The sequence below is a fragment of the Alosa alosa genome, chromosome 24 (assembly GCF_017589495.1).
Source record: "Alosa alosa isolate M-15738 ecotype Scorff River chromosome 24, AALO_Geno_1.1, whole genome shotgun sequence".
NCBI classification, from domain to species: Eukaryota; Metazoa; Chordata; class Actinopteri; order Clupeiformes; family Clupeidae; genus Alosa; species Alosa alosa.
This window is the reverse complement of record NC_063212.1, coordinates 21,845,742-21,863,532: the sequence shown is the minus strand read 5'-3', so window position 1 is coordinate 21,863,532 and position 17,791 is coordinate 21,845,742. Positions and strand designations below refer to the sequence as shown.

Sequence of the window (17,791 nt, the reverse complement as noted above, 5' to 3'; positions counted from 1 at the left end):
TCACACACATACACACACACACACTCATGCACGCACACACACACACACACAAAACACACACACGACAGACAATCTCCTTAACTATGCAAATGTTACCGTCCAGGCACAGCCCATGCTCAAGCCCAAGGTCATTTATCGATCCCAGTTACTTTCACTATCCTATCACAATAAAGGCAAAACGCCCCAAAAATAACCTAAAAAAGGACACTTATATGATCAAACACACAAACTTTGTGTCATCCTCCGCTTAAACACAAAGTTTCACTACAAGAGTCCAAAAGTTTGTGATGTTTTGCATGTTCTGTATGCGTTCATGACTTTTAGAGTTTAGTGTTAAAGGACACATAGTCAAGTCCGTGTATGTGGGTGAGGGAAGGGTGAGGACTAATTTTGCATAAAGAGCGTTATATCAGTTGTTGACAACAACCATAACCAGACTGACTGACTCCGGAGCTGTCTGACAGGTAAGGCTCATTTAAAAAAATATATAGTCTACTTATGATGTCGGTGGACACAAAATTAATACTTTATCTACAAATGTAGGGGAGATTTTTTTTTAGCCCCTACTTTAGGGTATGGTTTTTCCCAGCATCCAGGAACCATGACTGACAAAAGCATACAAACAATAGCCAAAGTAGCAGTTAATTAGCTGGTAGATAATTTGTAACTAATTAAGCATTCAGAAGTACAAGTATTTGTCCTTTTTCATGTATTGTAATGTAATGTTTGTCTTTTGGTCAGTCATAGGACTTGAACAGACCTTTAGTTCCTTACTTCTAACAAAAACATTTGACCCATTTTCATAACTTTGCAACTGTTCAAATGGATGCAACAATATCATTTAACTGTTCACAAATCTAAAATATTTTCACTGCTAAATACAAAACCAGATAACTCAATTATGTGTAGTAGTACATTATTTATCGTTTAATGATGTAGTTATGTGGTGAATTTCAGGTGATTTTCCAATTATATTCCAATTTCCCAATGATCATGGAGGATAGCGTGGTTAACACCAGACTACTTCTCAAATCTCAATTGATAACAGGTTTGTCTGGGTTCTCCCAGGCTACATGGAGGATGTTCTGATGAAAAATCTGTTGTCAACATCATTATCATAGGCCATTATCTATTCAGCCGAGTTCAAATTGGACTATTGAAAAAAATGAACTTCAACTGCATTATTGCATTCAAAGAATCAAATGTGGTTAAAAGTAGCGAGTACTCATGCTCATTATTTCAAAAACAGTGGAGTCAAAAGTACAGTATTTGCCTTTCAAATGTAGTGGAGTAAAAGTCACAAGTTTCCAAAAAGATTAATACTCAAGTAAAGTACAGATACTCAAATGTCCACACCTGGCTGTGGGAAGGTGAAAAGTTCCCACCCATGTCTATCAACTTTCCAACAAGTTCGTAGGGATTTGTTAACAACAATAAATTAGTAGATAGACCAAGAAAAGATCTTTATGCTGGAATTATCTACCCTGGAAATCCAGAGTTCTCGCGAGAGCACAATGGAATTGTCTCTGCGAGACACTCTGGCAATGAGCAATGATGCACGTTACTTTTTCCCCTTGCATTCCGGGGAACCAGCTAAACTGATGGAGACAGCGCTGCAACGTTGGAGGACAGTACACATTGGTCGTAGTGCGTCAAAGTCCGAAATCATTCAGAGTAAACATGATCTAGTGTTATCCATTTGCGTGCAGTGAGATTTTTAAATGCATGCTTGTTGCCGCCCCTCGGGTTGGGCCATTACATTGTTCGTGGCCAGACCCTTAATCTTTCTAGATTACCAGGGTCTGGATTTTCCAGGCTAGGAATTATCATGAACTACCATGCAAACTTCAGACACCTTAATGTCAATATAGCAACCACCATAGCAACCAACCTTATCCTGTTATCTGGCAATCAGCATGTCAACCTAGCAACCGACATGACATCCACAATAATTACCCTAGCAACACCCTTGCAACATTCTGGCAACAACTTTATCATAACAACATAGTGTATTTTAGGAACAATATTTTAGGTGAACTAAATGTCACTCTACCTTTTCTCTCTCTCATCTTTCCCCCATGTCAGTGATTGCATTATCTGTTAAATGGGATTTGTTTTTTGCATTCCCATGCACTGGTAATTGTTTGGAATTGCAATTGTAGTTGTGATTGTTGGCTTTTGGTGGTGAGCTTTGTAATTCACCGGCAAGACTTGAACATAATTGTTTCGGGGGCGGGGGGGGAATGGATGAATACAACAAGGGGCAGACTGAGGACAGAGAAGCACTGCTGACCTGGATTCTGAAGGCTGATGTGTGTGTGGTGTGTGTTCGGGTCTGAGAGAGAGAGAGAGAGAGAGAGAGAGAGAACTGAAAAAAGCAACACCATTGTGAATTAGTTGGTAACTGATTGTCTTTCAATATCTTTTTGCTAATCTCTTTTTTGATATTCATCCAATACAATTTGATGTCAGAAACAGCCAAGAATGTTTTATAGTGTTTGTTTTCTTTACTGGATAATGTATAATGTAAACCAGTATCTCCAGCATTTTTGAATTATTTTCATTTATTCAAATGTATTTATTTAATAATTTAATTTCTTCAGACCATCAGTCATGACCCTGCTTCTCATTACTTTCCTGCTGGTCTCAGGTCAGTCTACTCTTTATAGTGTGTGTGTGTGTGTGTGTGTGTGTGCACGTACACTTATTCTCAAGTATGGAGATGAATAACTGTATACTAATTAGTATGTGAGTGTGTGGATGCGAGATTTCTCTGTGTGTATCTGTGTATAGTTCTATATCTGTGTGTGTGTGTGTGTACACTCCTTTCAGAAAAAACCTCATTACACACTGAGATCTTCCGAAAAGACACAGATCGCAATGCGTTACTGGATTACCAGAGTTTCCACCCGCCAGCACTGAAACGCAGTCTACCTTATAGTCAATTACTAAGAGTACGCCGCATTTGTGACAGCGATGAGGCTTTTGAACGACAAGCAGGAGAGATATGCCAAAGATTTTCACACAGGGGATATAACAGTACATTACTACAGGGTTGTCTTGAGCGTGTGCGCAACACCCAACGCACTAACGTAATAACTTCTAGAGCACATAGACCGACCACAAGCACAAACACTCCAATCACTTTTGTGTCGACCTATGGAAACATATCTAATACATTGAAACACATTGTACAACGTCATTGGCATATGTTAAGTAGTGATCCAACAATTGGTCATGTTTTTCAAGATCCCCCGCGATTCTGCTACAAAAGAGCATCCAATCTAAGAGACCGCCTCGTACAGTCATATCTCCCTGCTCCAAGCCCGCTACGTCTTTCGTTTAAAATCCCAGACGGCAACTTCAAGTGTTTTAATTGTGTAACGTGCAACTTTATGCTGACTGAAAAATCGTTTACACATCCAAGCACCCACAGGACGTTCAAAGTAAAAGGCAGAATTATCTGCTTAACCTGTTGTTGTGTACCTGTTGACGTGCCCTTGTGGGCTATTGTATGGGGGTAAAACTAAACGTCACTGGGAAAACAAAACGTCATTGAAAAAGTGTATTGAATGATCGGTGTGATATTGACCCATAAAGTCAATATCCCCTGCACTCCAAAATCTGGCGAATTCTCTACTTTTTCAATAGTGGTTCCAGAATCTGTGAGCATAAGAAACTGGAATCCACATCAGAATTATTTTTGAATCTGATCCCTATCATACCTGTTCATTCTTACTCAAGCGTTCGAAAAAATTCAAGATGGGTTGCAAAACATTTTAATTCTGCAGGTCATGTCGTTTAAATGTCTCAAGTCTACCAGGTTTATGGGCCTGGAGAAAACAGTGTCAATCAGCCTAATAGAAAAAGGAAGGGACAGTGAGAACCAAGTCCTATGAGACATACAGATCATGGGAGAATCTGTGAGCATAAGTCGAACATCAGAAAGAATGACTAAAAATCGCCGGTTGCAAAACATTTTAATTCTGTATATATTTAACAGCCTAATGAATACATGCACACCTAATGGAATGAATGAAGACTTATCTTTGACTTGTTTCTTGTAAAAAATGTCTTTTGTAAAAATGTTTTTTGTAAAAGTGCTATTGGTGTAAATGGCCTGTGCATGATGTGATTCTATTAACAGAAGAAGCAATGGACCATTTTAATTGAATTATTGTATGGGATGACACTGCATCACCATTGGTTGATTACGTGGGAGTGTATGTGGGTGTGGGTATAAATAAGTGAGGTTGTATATGTATCCACTTGAGCACACTGAGGAAGGCGCTAAGCCGAAACGCATCTGTGCAATAAAACACATATATGCAAAGTGCGGTCCCTTTTTTTCTGAGTTAACATTTAAGTTTGGCCAAGCACTCTCAAACTGAGTGAAGCCTGCTCCTACCATATACTTTATCTGTGTACACTCCTTTCTCACAGGTGTGTGTAGTCTCTCCTACTCCGTGCCACGTCAGTTCCATGTGGTGAAGGAACAGAAGAACTGGACAGAAGCTCAGCAGTACTGCAGAGAGGAGTTCACTGACCTCGCCACCATAAACGACATGACAGAGAATGAGAAGGTGAAGAGCATGATCCATGATGGAGGTGTCAGTCAGGCTTGGATTGGACTGAAGCAGGGAAGCAGTCCCAAGTGGCAGTGGTCTTTGGCCGACAGGGATTTCTACAGAGAGAATGAAACAGAGTTCAGGAACTGGGGTAAAAACCAACCAGATGAGGGTGATGAATATTGTGTTGTTCAGGATCAGCATCGAGGGACATGGTATGATTACCTATTGCAGAGAAACGTTCCCCTTCATCTGTTACAATGGTGAGCAGCCACATTCAGGCATTCAGTCATGGTTTACTCAGTCATGCATACAAGCAGCTAGTCTTTACAGGGAAACCAATAAATGTGTTAATACCATGTGTATATTCACATTAATTCAGACTGCTGTTTCAGTCTCTGTTAACCATGACATATGCATTACCACAGGGGGAGACTCCACACAGCCCTATGTGCTGGTTACTGAGAAGAAGAACTGGACAGATGCTCAGAGATACTGCAGAGAGAAACACACAGACCTGGCCAGTGTGAGGAATCAGGCAGAGAACGACCAGATAGACAATGTTAGAGGAGGAGGATATAACCATGCTTGGATTGGCCTGTTCAGAGATGCCTGGGAGTGGTCAGATGGCAGCAGCTCCTCATTCCGCCTCTGGGACTTTGGAGAACCCAAATATGACGGGATAAAAAACTGTGCTCAGGTCCATACCAACGGCTGGTGGAACAAGCTAGAATGTTCTGACCCTGGAGCCTTCATCTGCTATAAAGGTCAGTCAGATGCAGCGGTGGAACACTCAAGCTTCAGAAAGTAATGGCACATGATTGTGTTCTTCTTGTGCACTTTCCACAGGCGACTCCACTCATTAGCTGAATTAGATAGATAGATAGATAGATAGATAGATAGATAGACCATGGCTGAGGAGTGGTGTGGCTAATTAGCATACAGCACATGAGACAAACTCCTTACAGTCATCGTGCAAGACCCAAAAACAGTGCAGTTCAATGTTCAAATCAATGTATCAATGAGGGTATTTTGTATCTTAAAACTGGCATGGGCATTTTAAAGGCAAATGGCCGTAATGGATGGTTGTAGGTGGTGTTTTAATATGCTCTTTCTTACTGTAATCCAAATACATCATTTTTATATATTCCTAAATTTGTATATATTTAACCTGACTGAGACCGACAAACTCAACTTCATCTGCACCACTGAGGGTGAGTCTGTTTCAGCTCATGGACATAAATCTGGAAAGCTGGAAGTGTTCTGTTTTTCATGTGTGTGTGTATCAAGTCTTCCGTGGCAAAAATCATTTAAGCACTAAGTCCCAAGTGCTTAATATGTACCATCTCAAATACCGTATTTAAACATGTGCATGTGTGTGTTTCTCTGTGCAGCCCCCAAACAGGTGAAGAGGCAGATGGTGAAAGTGGAGCTTCAGACGGACTCTCAGGTGAACGTGGATGACCCTGTAATGCAGGATGCCTTCCTACAGCAGGTGAGGCAGACCTACATGCGAGTCTGACCTGTGCTTTGATGGAGCTGAATGCTGAATGTTTATGGAATTAATGCTTTTTTCTTTTCTCTCTTTCGGCTACTTTGACACCATAATTCTGGACAAAAGATAATAAAAGTGAAATATGTTCAATGTTTTTGAATTTGTCACAGAAAAAAGCCCACCATGGTTTTGCCCTAAACTACTCCGATGACTTGTAACAGATTGCCCTATACTAGTGTAATGTAAAGGCGTGTGCTATTTGAGCACATTCGGTCTGAAATGTAGCCTACAGTGCTGGAGAACTTGTAGTTGAGTGTTTCTTAAAGATGCCATCAGCAATTCTGAATGACGTCATATCCTTTTGTTTTTGAACAAAACCCCAACAAAACACCAGAGATCCAAAATCACCAAGCCCCTCCTCAAACATCCCTTCCATTGCCCCCTGTGTGAGGGTCCATGATAAAGTGGTTCTAAATGAATCGGGTTCTGCTCTCCAGATTCAGCAGAGACTGAGGGAGAGGGGAATGCCAGCAGACACCAAACTGACCTGGATGAGACAACCAGATGGAAAGATCTTCCAAGAGAAGACGACTGAGAAGATAAAAGAGAGAGATGAGATTTAAAACACATTCTGCTGTTTTTCACATGTAGATGTGAAAATAGATGAGATGTAAATTCTAATTGCACATACAGCACAGTAAACTGAGTGGTAAGCGTGTCTTGTTCTTTCTAAAATCGCTTGTCTGTTTGACTCCCCTCATAAAATCTGTAACACTGTCTTTTGTTTCAGTTCCTTTCTGTCTGGTTATATTTGCTGAGGAGTTTATTCATATCATATCCTACTGCAACTTCATAGTCCACCATACCATAGTGACACCTCAGACAACATAAAAACGCTTTTACACATGTACTATTAATGACAACTAGTTGTAACCTTTCGTATTGTGGTGTTTGAAACCTATGTGTTATTTTTATACGTCATACGTTTCTAGAAGTTGATTATGACAGACTGATTGTGCAGTGTTCTATGTTTGATTGAATTATTAATTGTTTTAATTATAACTTTGTTTTATAGATACATGATGGTCTGTTGTTTAAAGGCAGCATGTTGGTACATTTAACTACAATAAATAAAATACTAACCCCAAAGAATCTTTTCAGTGTTTGTTTTGGTCTAAAGTGTTTACATTTTGTTGTACTGAACTGTACACTTTCACACAAGTTTTATTTTTCTTCTGGGGACTTCATTCAGATCTAATATGACCATCTCACTATAATACACACAGTGCTACCAACTTGTACTTTGACATCAGCCACCAACAGACCGAGAGTTCCTAACTGCCTCACTGTTTGCGTGCTATATTAGCACATTAGCACATGCATAACCCCTCCCTCCATGCCACAGCCGAACTGTGGCCACACTTATACCTTTTCTTAAAATAGTTATATATATAGATATATAGACTTTATTTTTACACTGTTGGACTGTTGGACTTACTCATTTGCACTATCACCATGACCACTATCACCATTGCACTATCACCATGACACTCATTCACACCTTAGAGCACCTTACCATACCTTACTATGCACAGAGAATCACAGGCTCAGTCCCTGCCTCAGTCATTGCAAGCCCCTCTTGATTGGATACTGTTTTTAGAATTGATTTAGATTAAGTGTTAGTTAGTATAATTTGTATTTTAGTATATTTACTATATTCTTTATCTTCTACTGTCCTTATTGCTTAGTTGTGTTTTTATATTATATACTTTTAATGACTTTTTCTGCTGTTAGTGAATGTGTGTGTGTTGTCTGTATGCTGCTACCTTGAATTTCCCCTGGGGATCAATAAAGTATCTATCTATCTATCTATCTATCTATCTAATCCTCGCTCCCTCACACTAACACCGTAGCATGTTGTGCATGTAGTGTGTGTTCGAGATCCGCCGCAGGGCCTGCGCTGAATAGGCCGACACCACACCCATTACATCATCCTGCAAACTGCAACTATTTCAGAGCTGAATAAACAAAGCTGTTGGTGTTATGCCGTAATTTGCCATAAAGAAACCACAAGATCTTTCACTTCCTTTTGTTTTGCATGGCCTCACTTTTTGGTCCTTGCTGCATGGCCTCACTGTTTGGTCCTGGTTTATAAATACTTTGTATGGCTGATAGACTTATATTTTCCCAGGAAGTACAGTCTGCAATGGAATATGGAAAGTAGCAGTAGCAGTTTGCATTTTACATTTATAGTATGGAAATGCACCATAGTTTATCTTTTATTTCTCTGCATTGTGTAGGCTACACTCACAAATACATAATATACAGCGGTTAAATTGGGCTGGGCTGTCCGGGGAGCCACCAAGAGGTCCGAATCAAATCAAACCAGGTAGGCTAAATTCCTCTCTCTCCATGAAGCTGCACAATGAAGTTTAAACATGACATAGTCTTATTCTCCCATTGAAGCCTAAACCCCATCACTAGTTGCTAGTTTGTGTGGTTTATTTTGCCTACTTACACTCTGCGAAAAGCTTTATAGCCTATGTCTCTTATCTTTTACAAAGAACAAAGGGGCAAAAATGTACATACTGAAGGAAAAAGGGAATATTCAAAAGTTACTTATTGTGAGAATGGTCTCTTCTGGTCAGACAGTGAGGCCCAGTGAGTGTGTGAGTGAGTAGGATTGAGTTCAAGTGTGTGTCGGCCAAAAGGGGAAGGTGTCAAAATATGAGAGAGGAGTGGAAGCGATGGGGAAGGGAGAGTGACAGGTGTTCTCCAACACCTGCACCAGGTGTGCCTAATGAGCCATTACCGTCCTGACTGCAGCCTGTCTACAGCTCCAACACCTGCACCAGGTGTGCCTAATGAGCCATTAACGTCCTGACTGCAGCCTGTCTACAGCTCCAACACCTGCACCAGGTGTGCCTAATGATCCATTAACGTCCTGACTGCAGCCTGTCTACAGCTCCAACACCTGCACCAGGTGTGCCTAATGATCCATTAACGTCCTGACTGCAGCCTGTCTACAGCTCCAACACCTGCACCAGGTGTGCCTAATGATCCATTAACGTCCTGACTGCAGCCTGCAGCCTGTCTACAGCTCCAACACCTGCAGGTGTGCCTGTCCATTACGCCCTGCTGTCCAACTCCAACACCTGCACCAGGTGTGCCATTAATCCTGACTGCAGCCTGTCTATTCCAACACCTGCACCAGGTGTGCCTAATGATCCATTAACGTCCTGACTGCAGCCTGTCTACTACAGCTCCAACACCTGCACCAGGTGTGCCTAATGATCCATTAACGTCCTGACTGCAGCCTGTCTACAGCTCCAACACCTGCACCAGGTGTGCCTAATGATCCATTAACGTCCTGACTGCAGCCTGCAGCCTGTCTACAGCTCCTCAACACCTGCACCAGGTGTGCCTAATGATCCATTAACGTCCTGACTGCAGCCTGCAGCCTGTCTACAGCTCCAACACCTGCACCAGGTGTGCCTAATGATCCATTAACGCCCTGACTGCAGCCTGCTAGCACCTGCACCAGGTGTGCCTAATGATCCGTTATGTCCTGACTGCAGCCTGCAGCCTCCTAAGAATGCCTGACCGGGCTTCCGACTTTTCCGTCCTCAAAAAAAGTGTGTTCATGAGATCAGCTCTGAAAACAAATACAGGAAATGCATAAATAAGTTATTAGAACTGCTTACTATGGTTTAGCAAGAAGGAACATGTCTTGAGTGTTTCTATCTATAGTGTAATTTAGTGATGAATTACATGTACCTTGCCTATTTGTAATGAGAGTGAGATTGGCCTCTTGTGTTGTTGCGAGGGAGGCCGCCATGGTTGGAGAATATGATAGTGACGTCAAATCGGATACGTCGGGGCACAAGACTTCCGCACGAGTCACAGAGCAAACAATCTTACACTCTGGGGGGCATGATGAACATGGGGGCTCACAGACATTCACTAGTGTAGAGCACTACACAGTGAATAGAAACCATAGAGCATAGCATTATTTCAGGCTGGGAAAAGAGTCACGGCCAGCTTCTCAGAGTTTGCCAGTAACTGGGCTGACTGCCCAGCTGATCATCCATTGCTATTACATTGGTGTAAATCCTTCAGAGCACCTTATTTAAACTGCCTTAGCCTGTCTACTCTTGCCTCCTTCTCTGCAAGCCTTTTTGCAACCCACCTCCTCCTCATCTGACTTATCAATGTCTAGTTGCCATTGGTGCATGCTCTGTTCTGTACCCTACACTGTAATAAAGGAAAATAATAATAATAATAATAATAATAATAATAATAATAATAAGCTTCATTTGCATAGCACCTTTCATACACATAATGCATAGTGTGTGTGTGTGTGTGTGTGGTTCCGTCATCTTGGAGTTATGGTTTCTGTAGATGCAGATGTAGATGAGCACAGGCTGATAAAGACCGGGTATCCCGTGTGGTCTGAAGCACTATATTGCATTAGAGGAATGACCACTGACTCGCCACCTGCCACTACACCTTCTGCCAGTAGAGGGCAGCAGAGAGCCACTCCCCTGCATCACAGTGCCGAGAACAGAGCGCCACACTCATTCTATCTTACAGGCCAGCATCTCCACACAGGACAAGGGGCCCATAACATCAGTAGTTTCAATGAGGCTTTTAACATTTAACATTTTATGTTTCTCATTTTACATTGGTATGTGTACACATTGTGACTATAGAAGTGAACTATGACTGAACTATGTTCATTTAGTTCAGCTGTGTCCCTGATTTTGAAATAGTGTATGACTGACTATAAACAAAGCATGTAAGATAACACAAACAACCACCGTGCTGATCAAAGTCATTTTTATTAGGTGTTTGCATAGTACATTTTACATTTTACATTCCGAATAAGAAATGTTCATCATATTAATTAGAAATAGTCATGTCAGGTAGACTACAGTAAACATTCATAAATTCTACATCTTGACAAGTATGTGATAATAGTTGGTAGATAGTTAGTAGTACTCATAGTAGTGTATGTGATAGTAGATGGTAGTTAGTTAGTAGTACTCATAGTAGTGTATGAGTGGTGAGCATCAAGGGGAGCTTTAGGACCCTGAGGAGTTTCTCCAACGCTGCTCAGGACTGGGGATCCAGTACTGCTCGGTAAATAGGACGTGAACACACATGTACACACACACACACACAAATACACTCATGCACACATACACACACAAACGCACATACACACACACAGACACACATCCGAAGTTAAAACCAACACTGTAATATTCCTATTTCCTCCATTAAAGTTTCTCAGTCCAGGACTAGACTTAATTCTTGTACACACACACACAAACACACTCATGTCTATATTAGGGAGAGATGGACTCACCTTCAGTGGTGCAGATGAAGTTGAGTTTGTCGGTCTCAGTCAGGTTGCTGACCCACTGCCCCCCTCCAGACTCCACTGCCCCCGCTCTGTGTTTGCAGGACTCTACTTGCTCTTGTCCTGGGGCCCAGTGGTTGTAGCAAACGGTCTCTCCACAGACCCAGAACCAGCCCAGGCCACAGGCGTGACGCAGGCCCAGCCACACGTGAGCAGTGGAGACTCCTCCACTGCCCGCTCACTCACCCAGCGCTGACAGACACCAGGTCCACATGGTGCTCTCGGCAGTACTGCAGCGCCTCTTTCCAGGTCTTATTCTCACGGACCAGAACCAGTTTGTCAGGAGGGAAAACAAAGTTAAAGATAGAGCTTCCTGTGTGAGTCCTGTTAAAATTCTCATTCTATCTGCAGTCACCATTTGTGCAGAAGGACCAAATGTCCATTTTAGGGGCTGCACAGGGCAACAGTCACATGCATATTTAATGCATATTAAATATATACAAATTTAGGAATATATAGAAATGATGTATTTGGATTACAGTAAGAAAGAGCATATTAAAACACCACCTACAACCATCCATTACGGCCATTTGCCTTTAAAATGCCCATGCCAGTTTTAAGATACAAAATACCCTCATTGATACATTGATTTGAACATTGAACTGCACTGTTTTTGGGTCTTGCACGATGACTGTAATGAGTTTGTGTCATGTGCTGTATGCTAATTAGCCACACCACTCCTCAGCCAGGTAATTCAGCTAATGAGTGGAATCGCCTGAATAAAGTGCACAAGAAGAACACAATCATGTGCCATTACTTTCTGAAGCTTGAGTGTTCCACCGCTGCATCTGACTGACCTTCATAGCAGATGAAGGCTCCAGGGTCAGAACATTCTTGCCTGTTCCACCAGCCGTTGGTATGGACCTGAGCACAGTTTTTTATCCCGTCATAATTGGGTTCTCTAAAGTCCCAGAGCCGAAATGAGGAGCTGCTGCCATCTGACCACTCCCAGGCATCTCTGAACAGGCCGATCCAAGCAGGGTTATCTCCTCCTCCTCTAACATTGTCTTGACAGTATGTCGGGTTAGTAGCCCTTATGTCCCCTTACTCTTTTTCTACTTACTCGAGTTCTTTTCTTTGTATCTTCCATCCTAACATGGTGTATAATTTTAGCAACTTTGTTGAGCTGTTTCAGTTAACCGATTTTCTTTCTTTTTCGGCTGGGGCGGGGGGAGCAAGACCTGGGGGGTTGATTCACCACCTCATAAAATCTGTAACACTGTCTCTTGTTTCAGTTCCTTTCTGTCTGGTTATGTTCCTTTGCTGAGGAGTTTATTCATATCATATCCTCCTACTGTCTGGTTATGTTCCTTTGCTGAGGAGTTTACTCATATCATATCCTACTGCAACTTCATAATCCACCATACCATAGTGACACCTCAGACAACATAGAAACACTTTTACACATATACTGTAATGTGTTGTGTCCACAGGGAAGTGCCCACAGGGACCCGGGTTGGAGACCGACTCCAGGTCATTTCCCAATCCCACCCCATCTCTCTCCCCCACTCGCTTTGTCAGCCTCTTCACTGTCCGATCAATAAAGGTCAAACTAAAGCTAAAAATATATTGAGGTGCACCATGCAACTCTATGTACTGTATGTTTCTTATACTATGAGAATGACCAGAAGATGACAGACACAGTTCAAGATTAAAAGTGCTGTTTTAGCTCTCTCTAGTGTCAAATATACTAAATTGCGGCCACTCAAAGAGCAGCGGGTGCACTGGTGCTATCTTGATTTTCTTTTTCTCCCAAAGATGCACTCACAAGTTAAAACATAATACAACATAAATTATAAGATAATGGCATGAAGGAATGTCCCACTGTCTCCGATCTCTATTCACCCTTTCTGTGTGCCCACATGCCAATGTTTACTTTGTAGAGTGTGGAGTGTGATTGTAGGGGTTTTTTTTCTTACATTTTCATTTTCCAGTTTTGCTGTTGTTGGGTGTGTTGTATTACAAAAGTGATTCTTGTTTCAAGACACGAAAGACCGAGAGAGAGATTCCCTGAGGTAAAAGGGAGAGTGCAGGTAAAACTACAGTAGTAGAAGGGAAGATGATTGACATGTGAAGCTGGTATAAAAATGTCCTTGTATAAACAAGAGGACACATACCGGTACCCTTCTCTTCTCTATGCGTGCAAGTTCACTATTCACTAAAACGAGCGCACTATTTAGTTAAATAAGAACACTATTCACTAAAACGAGCGCGCTATTTAGTTAAGAAATAAGAAAACTATGTAGTAAAACGAGTGCACAATCTAGTTAAATGAGTGCACAATTCAATGCACTGTATTTATTGCAAGGATATTTAAAATACTTTAATAAAGTAAATCATGAGCTGAATTTTGATGTGTGTGTGTCCTACAAATTCACAGACTACAGTCATTGTGGTCAGACGTATCTTTATTTAATTAGTTTTGTAAAGGTAAATATTTAGAAAGATAAATATAATACAGTTCAGGAATACAGAACAGATGTCATAGTAGTAGCCTACAATTGCAGAGCAACCCAATACCCAAGCTGTTACACAGTCTTCAGAGAATTAGGGTACTTAGTTTGTGTCATGACCAGTGTTGGGGAAGTTACTTTTAAAAAGTAGTGTTTGCTCGTTACTTTACTTCTCAAAAAAGTAACCCGTTACTTTACTTAGTTATACCCTCTATGGAAAGTAACTTTTTACGTTACTGTTACTTTTACGTTACTTTTTTTTATGTTGCTCGACTTTGGGCAGAACCCAATATCTGTTCCTAAATGTGTAGGCCTACATAAAGTTCTACTATGGAGGACATAACAGGTATTTCTTTTGTGCTCTTTATTATAAAAAAATGCCACAAACAGAGCACTTGACAACAAAACATAACTTATAGGCTTCAACACCACCACAACTATCTGGAAATGGCTCAGCGATTGCTGTCCAATCCTTCCCTGGGAAAAGTAACGTTGCGCCGATATGAAAAAGGAACTACATTACGTTACCAAATTTTCCGTAGTAACGCGTTACACTACTTTCTACGTGAAAAAGTAGTAGTCATGACCATCCTTTTAATTCCATTAACAGATTACATCGGAACCAGAAGAGACAAAGATGAGAGTTCACTGCAGGATTGGCAGGTTACAGTAATAAGGTCAATCATATGGATTAATGTAATGTGACTAAATATAGACAAAATATAGAAATAAAACATGCATTTCCTAAATAGTTTCTCCAGCGCTGCTCTTGGCTGAGGAGGATCCAGTTACTGATCTGTATGAGGCCATAGAAACACACACACACACACACACACACATAAAACAAACAAGAAGATGCGGTTAAAAGATCCATGACACACACACACCACACACACTTACACAAACACACACACACACCACACACACACACACACACACACACACACACACACACACACCCACACACACACATTTTAATACCTTTATTTGTGTTCACATTTTACAGTAGATTTCATTGAACACAAACAATCTTAGATACCAGCATTGTAAACCCAGTAGCCTATGCCTCTGGTCTCAGTTCATGGGTACAAAAAACAGCGCCTTCTCCAGATGTGGCGACTGCCAATTATCACAGAAATTGAGCAGAATTTTGCTAGAGCCTTTGCTCTTGTCTTAGAGAGACCAACAATCTGCAACCCCCTGACTACTAGTCTGTGGACATTACCTAGGCTTCCAAATATATACACCAACAGCTTACATTTGTACCCAAGCTGTACAACAATGTCTCTGAGTGGCTGATACTTTACACACACACACATACACACTCATGTCCATATTGAGCAGAGACAGACTCACCCTCAATGGTGCAGATGAAGTTGAGTTTGTCGGTCTCAGTCAGGTTACTGACCCACTGCCCCCCTCCAGACTCCACTGCCCCCACTCTGTGTTTGCAGGACTCCACTTGCTCTTGTCCTGGGGTCCAGTTGCTGTAGCAGACGTTCTCTCCACAGACCCAGAACCAGCCCAGGCCGCAGGCGTGACGCAGGCCCAGCCACACGTGAGCAGTGGAGGCTCCTTTAGCCCGCTCACTCACCCAACGCTGGACCCGCTCGGACGTCACAGACACCAGGTCCACATGGTGCTCTCGGCAGTACTGCAGCGCCTCTTGCCAGGTCTTACTCTCACGGACCAGAACCAGCTTGTCTGGAGGGAATATAGAGGAAATAGAAAAAAAAATAGAGGGAGCAGATAGTGACACAAGTAATAAATCAGAACACCATTTAGAGACAGTGACACTGTAAGGGGATGATGGTACCACTCAGCAACAAAATGAATCAAGTTGAAAAAAGACTGACCTTCATAGCAGATGAAGTTCTGAGATCGGCTACACGGTGCATCATTCCACTGACCACTGGACTTAATTTCAGTGCACTTATCCACATCACCTTTACCATTGTTCCAGTGGCGGAATGAGGAGTTGCTGCCATCTGACCACTCCCAGGTATCTCTGAACAGGCCGATCCAGGCACCATCAACACGTCCTCTAACTTCCTCTATCTGGTCATTCTCTGCTTGATTCCTCACACTGGCCAGGTCTGTGTGTTTCTCTCTGCAGTATCTCTGAGCGTCTGCCCAGTTCTTCTCCTCAGTAACCAGCACATAGGGCTGTGTAGAGTCTCCCCCTGTGGCAATGCATATGTCATGGTTAACAGAGACTGATACAGCAGTCTCAATTGTGAATGTGAAATGTGAATTTGAACACAAGGTTGTAATAAACTGATTGGTTTCCTTGCAGAGACTGGCTTCTTGTGTGTATGACTTGTGTAAGTGAACAAAGCTTCTGAATGCCTGAAGGTGGCTTCTCACCATTGTAACAGATGAAGGGGAACGTTTCTTTGCAATAGTAATCATGCCATGGCCCTCGATGCTCATCCTGAACAACACAATATTCATCACCCTCCTCTGGTTGGTTTTTACCCCAGTTCCTGAACTCTGTTTCATTCTCTCTGTAGAAATCCCTGTCCCCAGAGACCACTGCTGCTTAAAACTGCTTCCCTGCTTCAGCCCAATCCAAGCCTGACTGACACCTGCTTCTTGGATCATGCTCTTCACCTTCTCATTCTGAAGGCAGGGATACTTCCTCTAACTTCCTCTACCTTGTCGTTCTCTGCCTGATTCCTCACACTGGCCAGGTCTGTGTGTTTCTCTCTGCAGTATCTCTGAGCATCTGTCCAGTTCTTTTTATCAGTAACCAGCACATAGGGCTGTGTGGAGTTTCCCCCTGTGGTAATGTATGGGTCACGGTTAACTGAGAATCAGCACAGCTTTACAGTCTGAACTAGTGTGAGTGTAACAAACTGTTACTGCACAGTTTGGCCATCTGTATCCATGAGTGAGTCTGAACTAAACTAATGTAAGTGTACCTGAAGTCATAACCCACTGATTTATTGACCTGCAAAGTTTGCCTGCATGTATTGCTGAGTGAATGAATAGTCTCCTCACCATCATAGCAGATGAAGGGTCTGTTCTTACTGCACGGGGCATCATACCACAATTCTTTGTAATTATTTGCACATATGTGTCCACTTTCATCTGGTTGGTTTTCACCCCAGTTCCTGAACTCTGTATCATTCTCTCTGTAGAAATCCCTGTCGGCCAGAGACCACTGCCACTTAGGACTGCTTCCTTGCTTCAGCCCAATCCACGCCCTCTCAACACCTGCTTCATGGATCATCCTCTTCACCTTCTCCATCTCTGTCATGTCGTCTATGGTGACGAGGTCAGTGAACTCCTCTCTGCAGTACTGCTGAGCTTCTGTCCAGTTCTTCTGCTCCTTCACCACATGGAACCGACGTGGTACAGAGTAGGAGAGACGGCACAGACCTGAGTGGAGAGAGGAGCGAGCACACACACACACACACACACACAAACATAATGGGTTCAGTGGAGGGCATATAGAATAGGATTCATGATGAATGTATTTGTAATATAAATGAGTCTCATTCTTTTAACTCAAACATACACACATAGACTGACCTGAGAACAGCAGAATAGCAATGAGAAGCAGAGTCATTCTGACTAAATGCCTTAAATCTTTAAGTGTACAGTAGTCTTGCGGTGTAGCAGGCACCTTTCTCCAGATCAACTAACAAAACATAGAAAACCCAGAATATTACAAACTACAAAAAATATCGTAAAATGCACGGCACAACAAATTGCATTGGACAACACTAAATATCTGTTACTACTAAAACAACATTTTCTACAACAAGAACAACCAGCAGTAACCTTACATACTGACCAACTAGTTGCTTATTAAGGATTTGCCAAGAATAAATTACCTATTGTT

The 17,791-nt window shown here is 42.0% G+C and overlaps 3 protein-coding genes across 3 annotated transcripts; 1 reads left to right on the top strand and 2 right to left on the bottom strand.

Moving 5' to 3' along the window:
* The first annotated feature begins 447 nt into the window (after positions 1 to 447).
* LOC125289697 (macrophage mannose receptor 1-like) lies at positions 448 to 7,127 on the top strand. Its single transcript, XM_048236667.1, has 6 exons — positions 448 to 464; positions 2,604 to 2,650; positions 4,444 to 4,831; positions 4,997 to 5,335; positions 5,963 to 6,063; positions 6,561 to 7,127. Exons 3-6 carry the CDS (start codon positions 4,696 to 4,698, stop codon positions 6,684 to 6,686), a joined length of 702 nt encoding a protein of 233 aa, XP_048092624.1. The 5' UTR covers positions 448 to 464; positions 2,604 to 2,650; positions 4,444 to 4,695; the 3' UTR covers positions 6,687 to 7,127.
* A 3,439-nt stretch (positions 7,128 to 10,566) lies between these two features.
* LOC125289313 (macrophage mannose receptor 1-like) lies at positions 10,567 to 12,858 on the bottom strand. Its single transcript, XM_048236067.1, is given in 5 exon segments — positions 10,567 to 10,607; positions 11,435 to 11,652; positions 11,654 to 11,771; positions 12,394 to 12,485; positions 12,833 to 12,858. Coding segments are annotated over 5 exon segments (495 nt in total).
* Positions 12,859 to 14,426: 1,568 nt separating this feature from the next.
* Positions 14,427 to 17,515, bottom strand: LOC125289312 (macrophage mannose receptor 1-like). Its single transcript, XM_048236066.1, has 5 exons — positions 17,479 to 17,515; positions 16,945 to 17,325; positions 15,798 to 16,124; positions 15,298 to 15,645; positions 14,427 to 14,737 (listed from the first exon to the last, which is right to left on the bottom strand). Exons 1-5 carry the CDS (start codon positions 17,513 to 17,515, stop codon positions 14,730 to 14,732), a joined length of 1,101 nt encoding a protein of 366 aa, XP_048092023.1. The 3' UTR covers positions 14,427 to 14,729.
* Between the last annotated feature and the right edge of the window lie 276 nt (positions 17,516 to 17,791).